Genomic DNA, 22,683 nt, shown 5'->3' with positions numbered 1-22,683 from the left:
TCGCTGAATTGTGACAATAATTAAAGTTTGGGAAAAAGTATTAAAAAATAACTTTTAAAATTTTTATTTTTTAATTAAGGGAGGGGATATTCTTTCAAGACAATATGGACCCCTTGCAGTTCTTTTACTAATATGTGTTCATAATTTCGGTTCAAATTAGTTTCTATGATTTTATTTTGACTTAGTATTCATTTGTGCTGAAAACTTTTTTTATGTGGATTGAACTAAAATTATCCGAGAAACAAATGTCGTCTTTTTATAAATTAAAATCTATGAAGGAAGGGAAGGAAACAGATTTTGGTAGGTTTTTATTACTGAAAAGGAACTTTTGGGGGGAAATAAATGATCAATGGGTGACAAAATAAAAAATTAATTTTGGAGGAAAAATAATTTTTTTAAAGGGGGAAATGTTTTTTTAAATGATCTTTTTGCAGAAAAATAAATAACTTATTGGGGAATTTCTTAAATACTGAATTTCCTGGAAGCGAATTTTTAAGGTTTTTGCTTATTGCGTTCTTTTTAGATAAAAAGAATTCCTTTTCACAAGAAAATAATATGATATTAAAAACTATTCATCTTTAATCGTGGAAAATTTTAAGACCAGAAAATATAAATTGTATTTTTTTACGATTTCTTAAAATTTTCTCATCTTTTATTTTTGTGGGTAAAAACACACTCCCCCTCTATTTAAAAATTATTTTTCTTCAAGTTCCGTTTTATTTACTGAATTATAGTATATAGGTGACAAAGGATAAATTAGTGCATAGTATTAATTTAATTTTGATGCGGATCCGGATTCTGTATCCAGATTTGGAGTCTGTATCCGGATCTGGATTCTATATCCGGATATGAATTCTGTACCCGGATCTGGATTCTGTATCCGGATCGGGGTTCAGGATGCCAAATTGTTGCAGATCCATTGGATCTGGACCTAAGTACCGGGGTGTGTATATTTTCTCGTAAATTCATTTTTCTTCCCTCCCCCTTTTTTTGAAATTTTACTCCCCCAGAATTTATTTATGCTTTTTATGATGGTTTTATTCGCTGAATGTGGGAAAAAAATAAAATTATTGGGTAAAAAGTATCAAAGAGTATTAAAAAATTACCTAATGATGTCCAATTTTTCTTTTTTTTCTCCCAAATTATCAAAAATCTCCACCCACTCCTCCCCATGGGAGGGGGGGGGTAATTCTGAAAAATATATACACCCCTGCCTAAGCACAAGGAGAAAAAAAATAATTTTAAAGTAATAATCATCTGTCTGAGGTGAAAAACTTGTTTTTATTTGTGTTTGTTTCCTACAATCTAAGATAATCTAAATATATAAAACAAGTTGGAGCACTCGACGTTGCCCTGATTACTCATATTTTGCGCCCGCCGTTTATCTGTGCTTGGTCTTAAATTGCTGTATTCGTTATTTTTTAATATAAAAGCAGACTCACTCATCTTAGAATCTTAAACCTAAGCATATAAAATATCCGTAGTTCTCTCAAGCTCCCCAATCAAAATGTGAGGCAAATCGGTCAATAATAGTTTCTTGAGTTATGATCGGAAAAACAAACAAACAAACACCCAAACAGAGATCACTTTATTGATATATAATCATACATTTATATCTATATAATAAAACAAGACATTCGTATATATGTTCTCTATAGCTGGCCAAACGGCTGGACCAATTGGGCTGAACTTTTAATAGGGAACCCAGGGATCCGGGTTTAACATGGGCTACAAAAAAATCAACATTTTTTTCTTCAAATTTTTAATTCCACGGGCAACGTCGGGCACTCCAGCTAGTATTGATTCCAAATGTGAAATTTATGAACATAGGTTTTTATGTGTGGGTTTGAAAGTTAACTTCTAGAGAAACATCTTTTTTTAAGTTTCATGGTTTTTACAGGGATGAAATCACTTTAATTTGAAATATCATCTTTTAACTCTCTAACAGTGATATTAGTAGCATAAAAATAGTTTATTTTTAAGAAATACTTTCAAGATATTTCTTTTTAATAGGTTTGTGAGGAGTCATCAAAAGTTATAACCTTCATAGATTTGGCTGGACACGAGAAATACCTGAAAACTACAGGTAAAGTATCGACATATTTTATTCTATTTTTCACCCTACCCCCGATAGATATATAAATAAATATAGATTTATATAAAGAAATACACGACAGATTCACAAAGGAACCATCTAAACTTTATGTGATTAACAATGAGCAGGAGTCTGTTTTGCTTGAAATAAATAACGTTTTCCCGGTTACGAAGAAAATGCAACTGATCATTTTCAGAGAGAAGCAATAGGGATATCATCATATTTTTCCCCGGTCAAAGGTTTAAAGCACAGACTAACACAGACTGCTCATACGCTCTCAAAGGATAGCCTAGCAGGCCTATGGTTGCCCCGGCACGCCATGCTACTTTTACACGAAGGGGTTTTCGACTGCCATCTAGAGGCTACTTGTTAAATCCAACACCCATTCAGAGGTTCAGTTTTACAACTTTTAAAGAAATACTCCAATTTAAACAAGAAACATAAAGTTTATGAATTCAGTCTTTTTTTGAAGATTTTGTATTTCTTTCCAAAGCTGGATCCTTTAATATCCCTGAATACGGATGTATGTTTATTGGTCGCGTACTCCAGTTGTACACAATGGAACATGGTGTGGTAAATATCACATTTACTAGCGGATAAGCAGTCTGTAAAATCTTAAAATCGTGGGTTACATCCGTTACAGACCTTCAAATTTTCCTGGGGGGGCATGCCACTCTCCCTCGTTACGGGAATGAGAATATGTACTTTTAGTCGCTTATTTAGACATGTTGTAATCGTCGAAATGTTCAATGTTCTTCTTTGCTTTGTTTTCAGTATTTGGAATGACTGGGCATGCCCCGGATTTTGGCATGCTGATGGTTGGAGCTAATGCCGGCATTGTCGGCATGACGAAAGAGCATCTTGGATTAGCACTGGCTCTTAGGTAAAGTTTTGTTTTGCTTCATGGAGATTATTGGTTGATAATCATCGAATAACATTTTAGTCTAATTAAGGATCACAAAACTTGGATCACAAATGCTACTTAAAGTTGGGGGAGAGGGGGTGGGTGCTACAAAATCTCGAGATGACCCCCTGCCCTATTTCATATCTCCTTGAAAGAAAATATCAACTAGCTAAACAATATTTTGACTGAGAATTCTAAATTGAATAGTTGAAGAAGCAAGATGCTGCCCTAACGAGAGCAGGACTAGGGGGGGGGGGCTCACCCTAATTTTGGGCCGTCCCCCATTTTCCAGGGGGCATGCCTCCATTAATCCGCCGGTGGTCCGAAGTTTATATTTGTTTATATCTTAGTGTACCGGTGTTTGTTGTTGTTACAAAGATAGACATGAGTCCTCCTAACGTACTGCAGGAAACCTTGAAACTTTTAGTTAAAATCCTTAAATCTCCGGGATGCAGAAAGGTGAATAGAGTCCTGTTATATTGATTTACCCAGAACTTCGGAGACATCGTAAGAATTAATAAAATGTCGTCTTCTAAACCTAGGGATATTGGAATGCTGCAAATATTTAGTTTTTTAATTGAATAACTATATGGAGCTCTATTAAACTATTCCTGCATATTTCATGGCTATTTTTTTATTTTTACAAATACTGAGATTTATGTATTTAAGTATAAAACCCATTGAAATCTGTAAAGACGACATGTTCTAAATTCTTTCGATGACTCCGAAGTTGTGGGTTAAACTGCACTAGCCTGGGAACACGGCTTTGCCTGAAAACTAAACTTTCTCAGCTAAGAATTTGTTAAACCAGCTCCCCAATCAAAGATTGAAGCAAAGTGGTCGGTCAATTGGTTTCTAAGTTATGATCAAGCACACAAACATAAAAACAAACAGATGTAATACGTTTGTGCATCATCGTATTATTTATTATTTTATTGATGAATTTTGCATGTAAATTGTACAGGGTTACCCACAAAAAATGAGCATGTAAAGACGACCTGAAAAAGTTCAAAATATTACGATTTCTAGGTTGAATATAAAATCTTTTGCCTTAGATGAGAGACCTGCTAGACATGATAGTTGAGCTAAAAGTGAAGTATTGTAGAGATAACTTTAGGATTCATTTTATACTAATGTCTACGATACTTTCAGCTCAACTACCATGTCTAGCCGGTCTCTCCCTTTAAATTTAGTCTTTAAAGGGCTAATTTAATGATTTCGCAAAAGCAATGCCTGTTAACAGTTGCAGGGAGTTATAAATATAAGAAACAGTGTAAATTCAGTACAGTCGTCTCTGAAGTCTCATCTATTGTGGGTAATCCTGTCTGTTTAAAATAATTGAGTATTTCATATTTCTATCAGGATTTTTTCTGCAGATTTTTTTTGCTGTAGAATGTGTAATGTCAAGATTTATATGTCCACATAGATTACCGTTAACAATCCTTTTAAAGGTTCTGGTAATAATGATGACTGCTGATGTTTACTTCATTAATGTTAAAATTAGTTGAGGGTTCCCTTTATTCATCCCTTTTTCGTTTTAAAATTTTCTAAGTAATATTGCGTCAATTTCCGTGCTCACTGTTTTTCTAGAAGTTTTAAATGCAATGGGTGAACGAGGGGCCACATTGATAAACCTTAACAGTCCCTTTAAAGGTTCCTGTGATGGTAAAGACTGCTGACGATGTTGTGATCTCTGCCACCAACTTTGTCTCCGAACGTCTCTGTCCAATTTTCCAGGTAAATTTGTTCTCCCTCAAGACTGGCAATTGGTCATCAGGTGTAGATTGATAGATTTCTTTAAAAAAGTTGTTAAAAACGAAATTACCGGAAAAATTTGTAACTTTTGACCGTTCATAAACCTTTCCTTTGATCGTATGAGTTGCTTTAAAAATTGGGCCTGATCGGCTCAGCCGTTTTGACGTGTGTTAGATACAAAGAGACAGACAAACCAGTCCAATTCAAATGTAGATGTTACGGATGGGAAGATGTTTTTAGGAAAGCATGAAAGACATGATTTGATAATTATAAACAGGAGCGTAGTCAGGAATGTGTCCAGGGGGGGGGCTTAATTTTTTTTTCCAGTGGGGGGTCAGCACCCGTTTGGGCCTGAAAATCCCCTGAAATCCATCGATTTTAGCATCTCTATATTAATATGGAGCACGTCTACACATGGTTAAGAAATAGTAACTACTGGATGAAAACGGGAATTTATGTTTTATTTTTCCCGCATTTCCTCTTTCTGTTGAAGACGATATCTGGTCGCTACAACGACGACTTTTAATTATAGGTTTCCAATGTTACGGGTGAAAACCTGCCGTTTCTGAAAATGTTTCTGAATCTCCTGTCCACAAGAAGTCCGAATACAGGTGGGAAATTGATAATCAGAGGCACCTTAATGGGTCTATAAACGTTATTTCAAGGCATGTCCGACTTACAACTGTACCCTTAATAATGTATCTATGAATTTGATATCAATGTTTTTGTGCTTGAAAACTGTTCTTTATGTAGTATCACTTTAGCAATAACGGATAAATCATCCTAATGAAACGCTTATACAGGGTGTCCAAAAAAACTTTGCAGTATGGGTATTGGGGTGCTGAGTGCTGAGGGAACAATTTTTCATTTGGAAAGCTCTTTATTCCAGTGATTTCAAGGTTTACATTTTTCTTTCTAGGCCTTATACTTTTTTTGTTACAACCACGGCTTTGAGTATAAGTCAGACATCTAATAAATTAAGCAAGTTGGCAAATTTTTGCCCAGAAGGGTTAGATAAAAAAATAATTATAGCTGATCCAAGATTTTTGCTTAAAAACTAACCTTGGACCAACAGCTTATTTAAAAAAAATATGATAATCGGCCATTTTTTCATAATTCATGAACACATTTTCAAATAAAACAAAAAACCAAATTCTTAAAAATCCTGGAAATCGTTTTTTGACTTATACTTAAAGAAGTAATTGTAACATAAAAATGATGAGGCCTAGGAATAACTGAATAATACCTTGAAATAACAGGAATATAGAGCTTTAGCTTTTAAACTTGATACTTGATACTTGTGTGTTGATCCTCAGTGTTCCATCTAGGAATATGTAGAGGATTTTTTTAGGAACTAATGATCATCTGCTGGAAGAATGGTATCTTCTAGGTTTGTGTGAGTAAATGTAACATTGTCGAGGGTTGAGGTGCAGGGAAGTCTATTCATTATGGGTATGTTTTGTATATCTTCTTTAGTGTACACAGTACTGAAGGACTTGTTCAGGATTTCAGCCATATCAATACTTTCAGAAATGACTTGGCCCTGATCATTAATCAGTGGTCCAACTCCTGATTTGTCTTTTGATCTTGATTTAACATAAGAGTTAAAAGCTCTGCTGTTCCTGCTATTATTTGCTAATTTTTTTTCAAGATTTCTTTTTGCATTTCTGATAGAATTTTGTACTTGTTTTTCGCATTTCTTGTACTCTATATAAGTTTCATTGTCTCTGTGCATCTTGTAACTTTTCCAAAGTCTCCTTTTTTTGTTAATGTTTCTTAGGATAGTTCTAGTCATCCATCTTGGTTTTGAGTTGGATTTCTTGGTTTGTTTTGGTATAAAGGTGTTGACCAGAGTATTAAGCTTATCTTTAAATATATTCCAGGATCCATAGGTATCACATCCATCAAACTCTATGTTCCAATCTACTTGAGCAAGGTCCCGGTTAATAGCATTATAATCACCCTTATTCCATTTGAAGTAGGTCTCATGATTATGGGTTTCATTACATTTGAACAATAACTCCAAATAAATCAGGCAATGGTCGCTTTTTCCTAGTCTTCCAATCTCTTCTACATTAATGAGTTTTTCTGGGATATTAGTAAGGATAAGGTCTAAAATGTTTCCTTTAATGTGAGTAGAGAATTCAATTACCTGTTCCAATAGCATGTCTTGTGCAGCCTCTACAAAGCTAGCACTCTTTTGATCTGAGGTTAGATTTTTCCAGTTTATATTTGGGTAATTGAAGTCACCAATTATTACAGTGTTGGGTTTAATTAGCTTCAGAAGTTCACATAGTTTTTCATTGTTGATATCCAAAGAATTTGGAGATCTATAGATACATAATAGATTGATTTCACTATCAGCAGACTTTACGGTAAAATAACAATATTGGTTAAATGTTGAGTTTGGTTGGTTATGAGATAAAATAGTGAGTCCATTTCTTACATATATGAGTATACCACCACCCCTTCCACCATTGGTGTCACTGCGGTCTATTCTCAGGGTAGGATCTATAAAGTATCCAGGTATGTTGAGCAGGGTGTTAGTTATAGAAGGATTGCACCAGGTTTCAGTCAAAATAATAAGATCAGGTTTTATTTCATATGCAACACCCTGGAGTTCATTAATTAACTCAATTCAATTAATTCAATCAATTCAATAATTCAATTAAACCATATCAAATGTTTCCAATTATCTCCAATATTTAATGAGTTATGTAACATTCTGTATTAATAAATAGCACACTACACTTCGTTTGCTCAGAAAAAAATGAAACGTGAGAAAAACTTCTTTTATAAAAAAATGAAAAATTTTTTAGAACAATATTGAAAAGCAATTATTTTTTATTACAAAGTAAGCTCAAATCTTTATTAAAAACTTTTCATAGAATATCCGGAAATTTGTTGACAAAAGTTCGTATAAATTTTCTTCTCTTTTCAGTCACGTTTATCAATGCAACCCTAAATCACATGTTTTTATTGTTTAAGTCATACGTAAATTTAACCAACGTTCTAGCACAAATTTCTCTTATGATCTGTAATATAATAATTAAAATTTTGAAAAAATCTTAGATAACGGCCCTTTTCCAACCCATCAGCCCGCTCAGGATTGAAGTTACCCGTCGAGCAAAGATGACATTGCTCGATACACATTTCACAAGGGTCCTTGAAAAAAATCTTATTAAAATTGTGTACAACCTTCTATATATAAATTTAGCTTGTCTGTCTGTTTGTTTGTATCCAATAAACGTCAAATTTTGTCTGGGACCTCACGTACGTGGCCCCGGGGAAGGTTTATGGCCAATCAGACTTTAAATATGTAATCTTAAAACATTTTTATCTTAAAATATTTAATTTTGTAAAATTTTGAAAATGCGCGAAAAAAATATTATGAAATCCGCAAATTTTTTTTAAAAAATTATTTTTATACTGAACAATAAGAAGATGCTCACAGATAAAGCCACAAGTAAAAGTTGTAAGAGAAGATGGGCGCGAAGCGCCCTAAAGCCTAGTACTAAAAAAGTGTTAATTTCTGTGAGTTTCTCCATTGCTTCTAATAAACAAGAAAGGCGCAAGTAACTTTCCCAGAGTAACCGCAAATGAAAATAAACAGTTTAAAGAAACAAAAATATTGATATCTAATACATGCTTGATCTGAAAAAGCTTTCAAGTTGTAAATTGGGCATTGTCATCATGCTGGTAATGAACAGAATTTACATTTCAATTTCAAATTAAAAAATAAAAATAAATTATGTATAATCCAATTTTATAGTTTCAAATATTTTTCGAAATTTGATTTTAGTTTATTATTAAAAAGTTAAAGGCACAACAGTAAAATAACGTTGAAAATTCTGAACAAAGCTGTTAAAGGTGCCGTTGTGAATCGAGCCATTTTGTCTGTAAATGGAAAGTCATTTGAAATTACGTCTTTATAGTCCATTTAAAAGCATAAGCCTACTAAAGAAAAGAATTCAAATTTTCCAAATATTTAATGAACTAACATTTTTTACGAATAAGTTTATGAGTATAACAAAGTGGGGGAAATATTTGGTTTAGACAAAAAAGAATAAAAAATAAATAAATAGCTCGAAGGGTATAAGGGATGGGTTTAGAACTTTGAAAAATAAAAACGTGGACAACTTTTTGTAGATTTTTAGATTTTTCATCAAAGCAGCATTCAGAGATTAAGTTTTATGACTGGTTATCATTATTAAAGGGAGTGTTCGCGAAAAATAAAAGGGGGTATAGGCTTAATGCGATAAAAAGCGCCTTTAATCGCTACTAGTCTTACTTATATCTGTTGCGTCTATAAGGAGAAAATTGTTAAAAACGACTAATACCGAAGAACGTAGTGTCTATACAAATTCAACTAGATGCAACGTACGACTTAGACCGTAAAAGAATCTATTTAATTTTAAACAAATCATTCAGATATTACAACCCATAGTCATCGATTATCTTTCGCAACATTTGTATAATAGTTGATTTTTCATAATATGTTTTAATTGTTATGATCTGAGAGTTACTTATAATAACATTTATTCCTGTTTCGAGGATTTTTGGTAATGAAGAAGACATTTTAATATTTTCCAGGAATGTTCTAAAACAAGTTGTAAGCTAAATATTATTTTAAAAAATAAAATCAAAACATATTATGAAAAATCAACTATATACAAATGTGGCGAAAGATAATCGATGACTATAGGTTGTAATATCTGAATGATTTGTTTGAAATTAAATAGATTCTTTTACGGTCTAAGTCGTATGTTGAATCTTTCTGAATTTGTATAGACACTACGTTCTTCGGTTTTAGTCGTTTTTAACAATTTTCTCCTTATAGACGCAACAGCTAGAAGTAAGATTAGAAGCGATCAAAAGCGCTTTTTTATCGCATTAAGCCTATACCCCCTTTCATTTTTCGCGAACACTCCCTTTAAGAAAGAATTATTTTTAAAGAAATATTTGCTTTTCTTTACTTATGAATGAAAAATGTATCACTGTAAATAAATAAAAATTCAGAAAGAATTTAAAATGTTTCAAAAGTTAATTTTAACACCACGTCAATATGTTTGTTTTTATTGAGAAATGTTTTCGAAATTATTTCCTATAAATAAAAATTAATTCAAGTCATTCAACCAAAACCAATTTCTTAAGAAGCGTTTATTTTTGATTTAAATCATATTTCTTCAGAAGATTCTGATATGAAAGTTTTTAAACTGTATTTCGATTCCTGAATTATGTTTTAAAAAGTGGAAATGATCGCGCGTTGTGTATATGAAGGATGACTGAATAAATGATTGTTGTGAATGTAAATGATTGTTGTGAATTTATATAATCGCCGTGAATATAAATGATCGCTGAGAATGTAAATTATTACTAAGAATGTGAATGATCGCTATGAATGTATTTGATCGTTGCAAATGTAAATAATCGCTGTTAAGGTAAATGATTGCTATTATTTTAAATGAGCTCTGTGAATGTAAGTAATCTATGTGAATATAAATGATCGCCGAAAATGTGAATAATTGCTATAAATGTAAATGATCGCTGTGAATGTACATAATCCTTATGAATGTAAATGATCACTATAAATGTAAATAATCGCTATGAATGTATTTGATTATTGCAAATGTAAATGATCGCTGTGAATGTAAAGGATCGATGTGAATGCAAATGATCGATGTGAATGTGAATGATCGATGTGAAGGTAAATGATCACTGTGAATGTAAATGATCGCTGTGAATGTATTTGATAGCTGTGAATGTAAATAATCGCTGTGAATGTAAATGAGCGCTGTTAATATTAATGATCGCTGTGGAGGTAAATGATCGCTGTGAAGGTAATGATCGCTGTTAATGTAAATAATCGCGATGAATGTTTATGAGCGTTGTGAATGTTAATGATCGCTATGATCTTAAATGATCGCCGTGAATGTGAATGATCACTGTGAATGTAAATAATCGCTGCGAATGTATATGAGCGCTGTTAATGTAAATGATAGCTGTGAATTTAAATGATTGCTATGAAGGTAATTGATAGTTGTGTTTGTTTTTGATAGCCGTTAATGTTAATAATTGCAGTGAATAGTAAATGATATGTAAATGATCACTTTGAATATAAATGATCGCTGTTTTTAGACAATTCTCCAGCTGAGTTCCAGATAGATGATACCTATTCTGTTCCTGGTGTTGGAACTGTAGTTTCTGGAACATGCTTCAAGTAAGTTGGAACAGTCGTCTCTGGAACACTACTTGGAACAGTTGTCTCTTGACCCCAAGTTGGAACAGTTGTCTCTGGAACACTACTTGGAACAGTTGCCTCTGGAGTTACGCGCGCTTGCCGCGTTGAATTACAAGAAAGCGAGAGATTATTATATATTTTAGGGTTAGGTTGGGTTAGGACACTTTCTGAACTGACTGCTGCGGCTAGGACAGGCTAGGGGGCCGAGTGCCAGGACTAGAACAGGCTCTCTCTCTCTTTCTGTCTTTTAATTCAAAGCGGCATGCGCGTAGGGGGCCGAGCGCCAGGACTAGAACAGGCTCTCTCTCTCTTTCTGTCTTGTAATTCAAAGCGGCATGCACGTAACTCCTTTGTCATCTGCATCTCGGGAACACCAAAAAATATAATTTGGTGTTTTTCCCCAATATGACGCTTAATATTACTATCGATAATATCTTTTATTTTTTAATATAGTTTTTTATTAGAACCTCTGATATTAAATTCCAAATAATTTTTAAATCATTTTTTCTTTTTTATAATATTAATTTTAGAATTACTTGTAATGTTTTCAACATTATTCTTTAATTGCTTAACTATTATTTTAATTCTTTCTTCTGAAAAGTTTTTAATTATTTTTACAATTCATGAATTTAAATGTTTTTAAACATTATTTTCCATTTATTTGACATTTTTCTGAATTAAGTTTAATATAATTCATAATATCGTTTAGCATGTCTTTTACGTAATTTTTCATTATTTTGTCAAACAAATTTCTGTAGAGGAACTATACGGACCAATGATACTTTACTAATGGGTCCTGATCCTCTGGGACATTTCCATTCTATAGCAGGTTAGTTCATCTATATATATATATATTTCCATTCTATAGCAGGTTAGTTCATCTATATATATATATATATCCATTCTATAGCAGGTTAGTTCATCTATGTATATATATATATATATATATATCCATTCTATAGCAGATTAGTTCATCTATATATATATATTTCCATTCTATATAAGGTTAGTTCATCTCTATATATAAAGTAGTAATCTCTATTTGTCTGTCTGATTAAAAAGACGTTATATTTATAAAGTACAATTTATCTATTTGAAATATTTTTTATTGAATCATTTCATTCAAGTTGTCTTTGCCATGAAATTAAAATTATTAAAATTAGGAAAAATGTTTGTTTTTTTTCCTTTATGTTTTACTAAGAAAAAAGTGTAGGTTTTCCAATCTCAACATGATTCAAGATTTATTATAACATTTTCAAAGTTTACCGAACAACTAAGAAACTTATTTAATTCTAACCTTGTTAAAATTTAAAACTTAATTTAAAAATAATTTTTAATCCAATTTAAAACTTGCCACTTTCTCCATCCCTCCTCGTATTCTCTCGCAAATACTTTAAAGGGACTGTAAGTGTAATTTCAAATGATCATATCCATGAACAGATTGAAATGCACGATTTACAACGGTACCCTTGAAAGCTTTGTATGATCTTGTGTGAATTAGATATCAATGTTTTTGTTTCATTCAACTGTTCATTTTCAGTTGCGGTTTTTCTGTGTAAGTGACTTGCAAATGTTATGTTTATAAAAACCGATTGAGAAACTTACAGAAATAAATACTAGTCAAGTCAGAAAAACAACGGTATCTTCCACATTTTTGATCAGATTAAGGTTTTGTCGGGCATTGTAATATTTACATGACAGTCCTTTTATAAGGTTCCTTTCACTCTTTTTTCCAGGGAATTAATATTTCAAGAATACATTTTATTTGACGCCCACCCATTCTCAATCTGAACTAATGTTTCAACAGAATGATATTTGTATTAAAAGGAGAAGATTTTGAGAAATTTAAAATATTAAAGTTAAAACTATGACCTTTATTATTTTCATCCAGCTGGATCCAGATTTCAAGGACGGATCCATCCTTAATTGAGGATTTTTTTTATGAGGCGGGGATTGGTTATTGATTAAATTCTATTTCAATGTCGGATGTCCTCTGTAGTGGTTTAACAGAAATTTTATCTTTAATTTTCAACCGGTTTAGAAGGACATAAGAGATTGTTAAAAAAGCATTACTTACACCAAAAGCAAATAAAAAATCATACTGTCTACAGGCTATAAGACCTTTCTCCAGACCTGATTTAGTATTATTCACTTCTGGTTTGGGACATGGAAGGAGAGCACCCTGAGATCCTGATTTGATTTGATTTGACTTGATTTGATTTGATTTGATTTGATTTCATTTGATTTGATTTCATTTGATTTCATTTGATATGATTTGATTTCATTTGATTCGATTTGATTTGATTTGATTTGATTTGATTTGATTTGATTTGATTTGATTTGATTTTAAAAGTTGGGGGAAACTTCAAAACACAAATCTCATCTGGTAAATGATATTATTAGCAACTTCCTAATCTCTTAATGGTCCCTCAAATTTCAACATAACAATTTAAAAAAAACCATAATATTTTTTTCTTTATCGAAATTTTGTTTAACCTTTAAGGAATGTTAATGTCCCGGATCCGGATTCATTATTTCAGATTGGATCAGGACCAGGATCAAAATGAAATGGATCCAGAGCACTGCGAAAGAATATATAGCAAAAACAGAAAATTTACTATTGAAATTAATTGTTAAATTAATTATTCGTCATAACTTGCCTTTTCTTTCTTGCACACAGTTTTGCAAAATTAGTTTTTAATGTAACTTGAGACGTATAAGTGACCCTCCATTAATAAAGTGACATGAGGTCGAGTTTAAAGAATTTGAGCAGTGGCTTAAATTTGAGACGCGGCTCAAATATGATTTGTTCCACTTAAAATGGTATTCAATGCTTCAAGATTAAACCCGACTGCTTAAATTGAAACCGGTTTTTGGCGGATTTGAGACTCGGCTCAAATTCATTAAATTCGGACTATGTCCGATTTAAAACGGTTTCAAGGAGAAAAATTACGAAATTAATCCTGAAAAGGTGTATAGGGTACCGTTGTGAATTGGTCTGCCACTTAAGAAATGGAGGTTTCCTTGATATTTATACGTCTGCACTCCTTTAAATCTGTTTCTCTACAGGGAATGGTAATGGTATCTCCGGCAGTAAATCCTCAATGTTGTTGGGAGTTTGAGGGAGAAATATTAGTGTTGCATCATCCCACCACCATATCAACCAGATACCAGGTATACAGATGTAAAGTTGCACCATCCCACCCATATATCAACCAGATACCAGGTATACAGATGTAAAGTTGCATCATCCCACCACTATATCAACCAGATACCAGGTATACAGATGTAAATTTGCATCATCCTACCAATATATCAACCAGATACCAGGTATACAGATGTAAAGTTGCATCATCCTACCAATATATCAACCAGATACCAGGTATAAAGATGTAAAGTTGCATCATCCCTCCAATATATCAACCAGATACCAGGTATACAGATGTAAAGTTGCATCATCCTACCAATATATCAACCAGATACCAGGTATACAGATGTAAAGTTGCATCATCCTACCAATATATCAACCAGATACCAGGTATACAGATGTAAAGTGGCATCATCCTACCAATATATCAACCAGATACCAGGTATACAGATGTAAAGTTGCATCATCCCTCCAATATATCAACCAGATACCAGGTATACAGATGTAAAGTTGCATCATCCCTCCAATATATCAACCAGATACCAGGTATACAGATGTAAAGTTGCATCATCCCACCAATATATCAACCAGATACCAGGTATATAGGTGTAAGTCGCATCATCCAACCAATATATCAACCAGATACAAGATAAATGTGTGTACGGTTGCATCACCCCCGTTAATATATATTGTTAAAAAAATTCATAATTGTTTCGATTTAAAGGACCGATTACAGTTTAATTATGACATTAAAAATTGTTTTTTTCTTCTCTTTAACGAACCAAATGCTTTGAAGCAGAAAACGGTCGGGTGTATTTATGCATGAAAATGGTTGTTTAAAAAAAATTTAAATCCTTATTTGTTAAAGTAACTTGACCTTTCATCCTGTATGAATGAATTCATTTCATTTCATTTCATTTCATTTTGATTTGATTTGATTTGATTTGATTTAGTTTGATTTGATTTGATTTGATTTGATTTGATTATATTTGATTATATTTGATTAGGCTATGGTACACTGTGGGTCTATAAGGCAGACTGCTTCAATTATAAGAATGTCGGCAGACTGCCTCAGAACAGGAGATAAAGCCCAAGTTCTATTTAGGTATTTTTTAACTAGACTTTTAAAACGCTGCCCGTCCCTTTACTCGTCGACAATTTTGTGAATTGAGTGCCCGGCATTGTCCGTAAAATAAAAAAAAAAATTGAAAATAAAATTTAATTTTGAAGAAAAGAATTAGATAATTTTTTTCCTATGTTACCCCCGGGATACTCTTGGATTCCCTAAAGAATATGCAGATAATTCGGTCCAGCCGTTGGGCCATATATAGCACACATTTATTTATATATGGCTCATATTTGAGTCGTTTTATCCTTTTTCGCAACATACAGAAGTAAAACTAGTACCGATCGATTTCGATAAAATTTTAAATCATTTATCTCCTTTTATTTTTCGCGAACTCTCCCTTTAATATTGTTTGTTTAAGGTTTGTGAAGCTACCTGAATACCTGAAGGAAGGACAGAAACTAGTATTTAGAGAAGGACGGACTCTACCTTTAATATTGTCTGTTTAAGGTTTGTGAAGCATCCTGAATACCTGAAGGAAGGACAGAAACTAGTATTTAGAGAAGGACGAACGAAAGCGGTGAGACTTCTGTTTATTTTGTTTAAAGGCAATACAGGCGTTATTTCAAGGGATACTCCAATCTATATATAAATTTGGTTTGTCTGTTTGTATCCAATAAACGTCAAAACGGCTGAACCGATCGGGCCCAAATTTTTTGTGGGACATCTAGGGACCCCAGAGAAGGTTTATGAAAGATTGAAATTTTAAAAATTTGTCTTCATCAAAATTCGATTTTTGAAAATTTTGAAAATCTACGAAATGTTTTTTGTTTGTTTGTTTGTTTGTTTTGTTTTACGATGTACACAAAGAGAACATGTTCACAATGGAAATAGAAGAGTTTAAAAAAAAATAAGATTGGCATGTACGATTCACATCAATTTTAAACCTTCTCAGTAACATTTTGGAACAGAGTGTTTTTTTTTCTTTCAAGATGTTGAATTCTAGTAATTTCCTTTATTTTTTGAATTTTTCTATATCATAGATTCATTTGCTTCATTTAGATATCTCTTTTATTCTTTATCAGATAATGATTTAAAGGGTACCGTAGTGAGTCTAACAGGACACAAGAAAGGGGGGGTGGGGGGTCAATTGAAATTACGCTTACAGTCCCTTTAAAGGATTAAAATTTTATTTTTAAATATTTTTTTCATCTCTTTGATCCTACACGGAACAAAATATTATGTTGAAAAACCTTGGTTAGCATTTTTCATTTTCACAGAACAGAAATGTTATTGATATTGTTAATTGTTATTATAATATTACTACGGGGTGTCTCTAAAGAATTATCTTTAGGATGCTGGAGCATTCGCCATGGTTCAATTAAAAAATGTCAAGTTTCAAACTGTTATTGCTAACTCAAAATTTGTGCTACATACCTATAATTGACGTCAATCAAATAGAAATGTTCCATAGATTTAAAATTGAACCATGGTACCCTGTAGAGCGTTTTTTAGACACCCTGAATTATCTTCCTACACTAATTGATTTTATATTACTGCACATTATTATACCATTGCTTCATTCAAAAAGTGTTTTCTTATAAAGAAAATTGCATTAAATGCAAAGGAGAAAAAGTATTTTTTGCAATATTTTGCACCTTTTATATTGGTAGATGAATTGAGTAATAGATTGATATTGTAATATATTGATTATTGATTATGAATGAGTGGATAAATTAACGATTAATTAGTAGCATACAGAGGAAAAGATAAAAAAACGAATTTATGAAATGATGAATTGATAAATCGATGAATTTCTTTGAGTTGATGATTTGATGAATTAATAATTTTATGAATCGATGAATGAATGATTTGATGAAATGATGAATTGATAAATTGATTAATTGATTAATTGATAAATTAATGAATTGATAAGTTGATAAATTGATAAATTGATGAATTGAGATGAATTGAGATGAATTGAGATGAATTGAGATGAATTGAGATGAATTGAGATGAATTGAGATGAATTGAGATGAATTGAGATGAATTGAGATGAATTGAGATGAATCGATGAATTCATAAATCGATGAATTTTATTGAGTTGATAAATTGATAAATTGATAAATTGATGAATTGATGAACTGATGAATCGATAAATCGAAGGATTGATTGATTGATTAATTGATTGATTAGGTTGGAAATGTGACAAAGATTCTTGTTTACCAACCTCCCACCCAGGCCCAGCTTAAAGCAAAGCTTACCAGTAAACCTATGCAGCAGGTAAACAGTACATTAGACAGTACATTAGAAAGTACATTAGACACGATACAGTACACTAGACAGTAGACAGTAGACAGTACACTGTACACTATACACTAGACAGTACACTATATACTGGACAGTTAACTATGCACTAGACAGTACACTAGATTGTAGACAGTAGACAGTACCCTAGACACTACATATTATATGGTACACTAGACCGTAGACAGTACACTATACACTAGACAGTACACAAAATTGTAGACAGTAGACAGTACACTAGACAGTAGGCAGTACACTAGACAGTAGGCAGTACACTAGACAGTAGGCAGTACACTAGACAGTGGACAGTACACTAGATAGTAGACAGTACTCTAGACAGTAGACAGTACACTAGACAGTAGACAGTACACTAGACAGTAGACAGTACACTAGACAGTAGACAGTACACTAGACAGTAGACAGTATACTAGACAGTAGACAGTACACTAGACAGTAGGCAGTACACTAGACAGTAGACAGTACACTAGACAGTAGACAATACACTAGACTATAGACAGTACACTAGACAGTAGACAGGACACTAGATAGTAGACAGTACATAGACACTAGACAGTAGACTGTTCACTAGACACAGATTTTTTTACACATCCATTAATTAATTTAAAAAATTAGAATTACTATGAGATTCTTAAAACTGTTGAGTAAAATGTCGACATTTAAGGAAATAACACCAACGTTTTGATCTTTGTTTATCTTTGATAATTAATTTATAATTAATGATTATTATTATTAATAAGCGAGGAGATGGAAGAAAAAGAAGCCAAGCCGCAGCTGCTGTTGCTGCGACAGCTGTTCAAGAAGCAGCTGCGGCAGCAGCAGCTACCAGTGCCGCTACAAATACAGCTGCTACGGCTGCTCCTACAAGTACAGCTCCTGTCAGCTCCCAAGTCCCTCCAAGCCCGGTCAAAGTGTAAACCTTGAAGAATTGTAAACGTATTTTCAATTATTTTCAAGTTAACCAGCAGCTCAATTTAAAGATTTGCACACCCGAACAACAATGGTACTATCACGGCTATTCACCAACTTTGAAGGGGTTGGATTACTTCTCTTTTCTGTTAAAGTCTGCAACTCAAAAGTTACTTAAATTGAGAACTCACAATTGTTGAATTTTCGAAAGATATACAAGAACATCAACCTCATATTGCCCAGATGACAGTTTTTAAAGCCATACGGTTGGGAACCGGGCAGGTCACTTGGAAATACGTTTCCAGTCTGGAAATAAGAATATTTTTACTGAAAACTCACAGAACGATTAAATGTCAAACTCTGCTCATTAAATTCAGCTTTATTATGATAAGATACGATCTTTAAAAAAAAAGAAAAACGAAATATTTTCGATATTAAAATTAATTTGAGGCACTATTGCTGCACACAATTTGATTAAAATAAAATAAAATTATTTTTGTACAAATACACTTCTATCTATGTATAATCTCACTTTTTCTCATTTTGTTCATTTTTAAAATTTGTACTTTTACTTCTTGTAATCCTACACTGTTATTTTTTTTTATCGGGATTCTGGATAAAACGGAAAAATGTTTTCTTTAAGAGTTGCTTCTTTTGTTGAAAAAAATAAAAAATAAATTTTTTACTTGAATTGTTATTATTATGAATTACTCAGTATTTTTAAAAGCATGAGCACAGGTAAAAAAGACCAAAACTTATTAGTAAATTAAGTGTTATTAAAGAATTATTTAATTGTATTTCGTCCGAGAGGTTGTAGAGTGTTGGCGTATACAGGGTACAGTTGTGAATCAGACATTCCTCTCTGTAAATGGATGGTCATGTTGAAATGGTACAGTTGTGAATTAAACATGCCTCTCTGTTAATGGATGGTCATGTTAAAATGGTACAGTTGTGAATAAAACATGCCTCTCTGTAAATGGATGGTCATGTTGAACTGGTAAAGTTGTGAATACAACATGCCTCTCTGTAAATGGGATGGATGGTCAAATTGAAATGGTACAGTTGTGAATCAGACATTCCTCTCTGTAAATGGATGGTCATGTTGAAATGGTACAGTTGTGAATTAAACATGCCTCTCTGTTAATGGATGGTCATGTTAAAATGGTACAGTTGTGAATAAAACATGCCTCTCTGTAAATCGATGGTCATGTTGAAATGGTACAGTTGTGAATCAGACATTCCTCTCTGTAAATGGATGGTCATGTTGAACTGGTAAAGTTGTGAATACAACATGCCTCTCTGTAAATGGGATGGATGGTCATATTGAAATGGTACAGTTGTGAATCAGACATGCCTCTTTGTAAATGGATGTTCATATTGAAATAGTACAGTTGTGAATAAGACATGCCTCTCTGTTAACTGATGGTCATGTTGAAATGGTACAGTTGTGAATCAGACATGCCTCTAAATGGATTGTCACGTTTAAATGGTACAGTTGTGAATAAGACATGACTCTCTGTAAATGGATGGTCATGTTGAAATGGTGCAGTTGTGAATAAGTTAACTGATGGTCATGTTAAAATGGTACAGTTGTGAATCAGACATGACTCTCTGTAAATGGATGGTCATGTTGAAATGGTGCAGTTGTGAATAAGTTAACTGATGGTCATGTTAAAATGGTACAGTTGTGAATAAGACATGTCTCTCTGTAAATGGATGGTCATGTTGAAATGGTGCAGTTGTGAATAAGACATGCTTCTCTGTAAATGGTTTGTCACGTTTAAATGGTGCAGTTGTGAACTACGACAAGCCTCTCTGTTAACTTTTTAAAAGAGATTTTTCTGTCCCCAGGACATGATCGGGTTGTTACGATCAATTCCGGAATTTTTTTCTATTGCGAAAGTTTGGTATTGTCTGGGTTTTTTATGTTGATCTACCCTGGGTTGTAGAAAGCACGCACCCTTTCGCTGCGAGAGTTGTTGACAGCCGCCCCTCTGCCCTCCTACATCCGTCAGGTGGTCATAACTGCTTAACCAGATGTCGGCTTCAGATGTTTTTGAAACCACAGGTTTGTGTGGAGTACGGGACACCAATCCAGTTACTGGCTGTGGACAAGTGTGCTTAACTTCAGTGATCTAACGAGAACTTGTGTCACACACTCTCCACCCCACCCACCTCTCTGTTAACTGGTGGTCATGTTCAAATGACACAGTTGTAAATAGAACATGCCTTTCTGTAAATGGATGGTCAGGTTCAAAGGTTACATAACATAAACATAATTTTGATTAACGTATCACTTTCTTCCTACGCATGAAGTATCATTACATGTACGTATTTTTTTCAACAATATTTTGATAAGTTAATCCAATTATTGTGTAATTGGGACTTGAAGTATAATTTCAATTGACCCGCGATCAATCTAAAGCGTTACAGGTTTCATTGTTAAAGGTACCCTTGGAATATCAAATATAAAGGTTTTTTGCTCAGACGAAAGGTAGAAAGTTTGTTATTTTGAGTATGGACAATGGACATATAAGTTTCTTTATTTGTTTACTTTAATTTTTTAAAAATAATTTTCCATTTTACATAAGTTTTTTTAAGTAATTTGCATAATAACTTCGTACGCCTGTTTTACACATTTTTCAGTTTTTTTTTATTTATTTTGCGAAAAAAATGATTTTAATGTAATGTTTTTTGATTTATTGTTTTTATCATAAAAAATAAAATTGTAAAAAACTCCTTTCTTTAATTTTTCTTCCTTTCCCTTTAAGCCTGACAATAAACAATTTGCAAAATAACTTGACACGAAGTGTGATAATTGTATGGGACTAATTGAATCATTTATTGACTATCTGTAATCTAATAAGGGTTGGAATAGAGCTAGTTTTTCTCGAATAGAACGGATAACAGATTTTTCTCCGTTACTGAAATCCTGGAGTGTTATTAGAGAAATCGAGGGGGAAATTGGGTTAATGATCGGTTGTTCCTTAGAAATCCAAATATTTCACCAATTAAATTTAAAGTTTCCAGCGAAAAATGCGAAAATTTTCGTTCGTATTTCGCAAACTTTTTCGCGAAATTTCACAATTTTTCGCGAGAAAAAATAATTCCGTGAAAACCATAAAAAACTTGTTTGCGCAAATATAGCTGAGCATTAAAAGTTTTATTATATCATAATAAATAATTTTTCTTTATATTTTTGCATTTTTGGGGAGCGAATGAAATGCGAAATTTTCGGCAAATCTTTTTTTCGCGAAATGATTTCTCTTTTTCGCTGGAAAGTCTACTGCAGCTGCGTTTATAAATTATATATTATATACATAAATAATTATATAAATTATAAAATGTATAAGATCAAGACAAAATGACCGCCATAGTTTCAGTCCTATTCTGATTATTACTTCAAAATCCGTCAAAAATACCCACACTTGGTTGTATTTACTACATTTTACTATATTTTGTCGACCCACTCAACTTAAATCTCAAAATCAAACTAAGAACATTCCCGTGATTACCCAATCAAAATTTGAGGCAAATCGGTCCAGGGGTTCCTGAGTTATGATGGGACAAACAGAGATTACAACTTTACATATACCTTGAATATATACAGTGATAAACAAACAGAAAACTGTAGAATAGGACGACGACATTAAAGCAATGCTGAAGTACATTTGATGTTGTTTAGGAAAATTAGGAAAACATAATCGGTTGCTTCTCAGAAATCCAAATATTTCATCAAATAAAACTATTCCCAGGTTTGTTTGTTCAGAATTAATGTTTATTGTTGAATAATTCTCAGGAACCCATGTAGAGTTATGTGTAATATCAAAAACAAAATGTCCGCAATATTTTCAGACATATTCTGATTTGTACTTCAAAATTTGTCAAAAATAGCTTAAAAGACGATTTAGCATTTTTACTTCAATATCTTAGATATAAATAGCGATAACCAGAAAACTGTAGAATAGAAAGACGATATTAAAACAATGCTGAAGTACATTTGATGTTGTTTCAAAAGAAGTAGCTATACAAGAAAGTTATTAAATCACCTATTAAATAAAATGGGTCTGTTTACACTGCACAATTGCTGTGTCTTATGTTCATTGCACTATTTGAAGTCATAACTTGAGCTGAACCATTTCTTTTAAGTATTGGTTCAAGCTGAAGAGAAGTGGTTGAACCATGTCTACGCGGTTCAACCATGTCTCTAATTTATGGTGCGCTAAATGAACTGAGCTGT

General features: G+C 32.7%; 1 protein-coding gene across 1 annotated transcript in view; it reads left to right on the top strand.

Moving 5' to 3' along the window:
* LOC111700697 (GTP-binding protein 1) overlaps nucleotides 1-18,870 on the top strand; it is a 48,023-nt gene extending 29,153 nt beyond the window's left edge. Inside the window, exons 12-24 of the mRNA XM_023471701.1 lie at nucleotides 2,014-2,086; nucleotides 2,870-2,978; nucleotides 3,350-3,458; nucleotides 4,653-4,736; nucleotides 5,287-5,365; nucleotides 10,893-10,974; nucleotides 11,754-11,828; nucleotides 12,536-12,540; nucleotides 14,006-14,169; nucleotides 15,151-15,248; nucleotides 15,720-15,789; nucleotides 17,406-17,492; nucleotides 18,275-18,870. Of these exons, the coding sequence (XP_023327469.1) occupies nucleotides 2,014-2,086; nucleotides 2,870-2,978; nucleotides 3,350-3,458; nucleotides 4,653-4,736; nucleotides 5,287-5,365; nucleotides 10,893-10,974; nucleotides 11,754-11,828; nucleotides 12,536-12,540; nucleotides 14,006-14,169; nucleotides 15,151-15,248; nucleotides 15,720-15,789; nucleotides 17,406-17,492; nucleotides 18,275-18,451 (1,212 nt within the window). The 3' untranslated portion in view covers nucleotides 18,452-18,870. The remainder of the gene's footprint in view (nucleotides 1-2,013; nucleotides 2,087-2,869; nucleotides 2,979-3,349; nucleotides 3,459-4,652; nucleotides 4,737-5,286; nucleotides 5,366-10,892; nucleotides 10,975-11,753; nucleotides 11,829-12,535; nucleotides 12,541-14,005; nucleotides 14,170-15,150; nucleotides 15,249-15,719; nucleotides 15,790-17,405; nucleotides 17,493-18,274) is intronic.
* Nucleotides 18,871-22,683: the final 3,813 nt, after the last annotated feature.

The sequence above is a fragment of the Eurytemora carolleeae genome, unplaced genomic scaffold, assembly GCF_000591075.1.
Source record: "Eurytemora carolleeae unplaced genomic scaffold, Eaff_2.0 scaffold421, whole genome shotgun sequence".
In the NCBI taxonomy this organism is placed as follows: domain Eukaryota; kingdom Metazoa; phylum Arthropoda; class Copepoda; order Calanoida; family Temoridae; genus Eurytemora; species Eurytemora carolleeae.
This window is presented reverse-complemented; position numbering and strand designations above follow the sequence as displayed.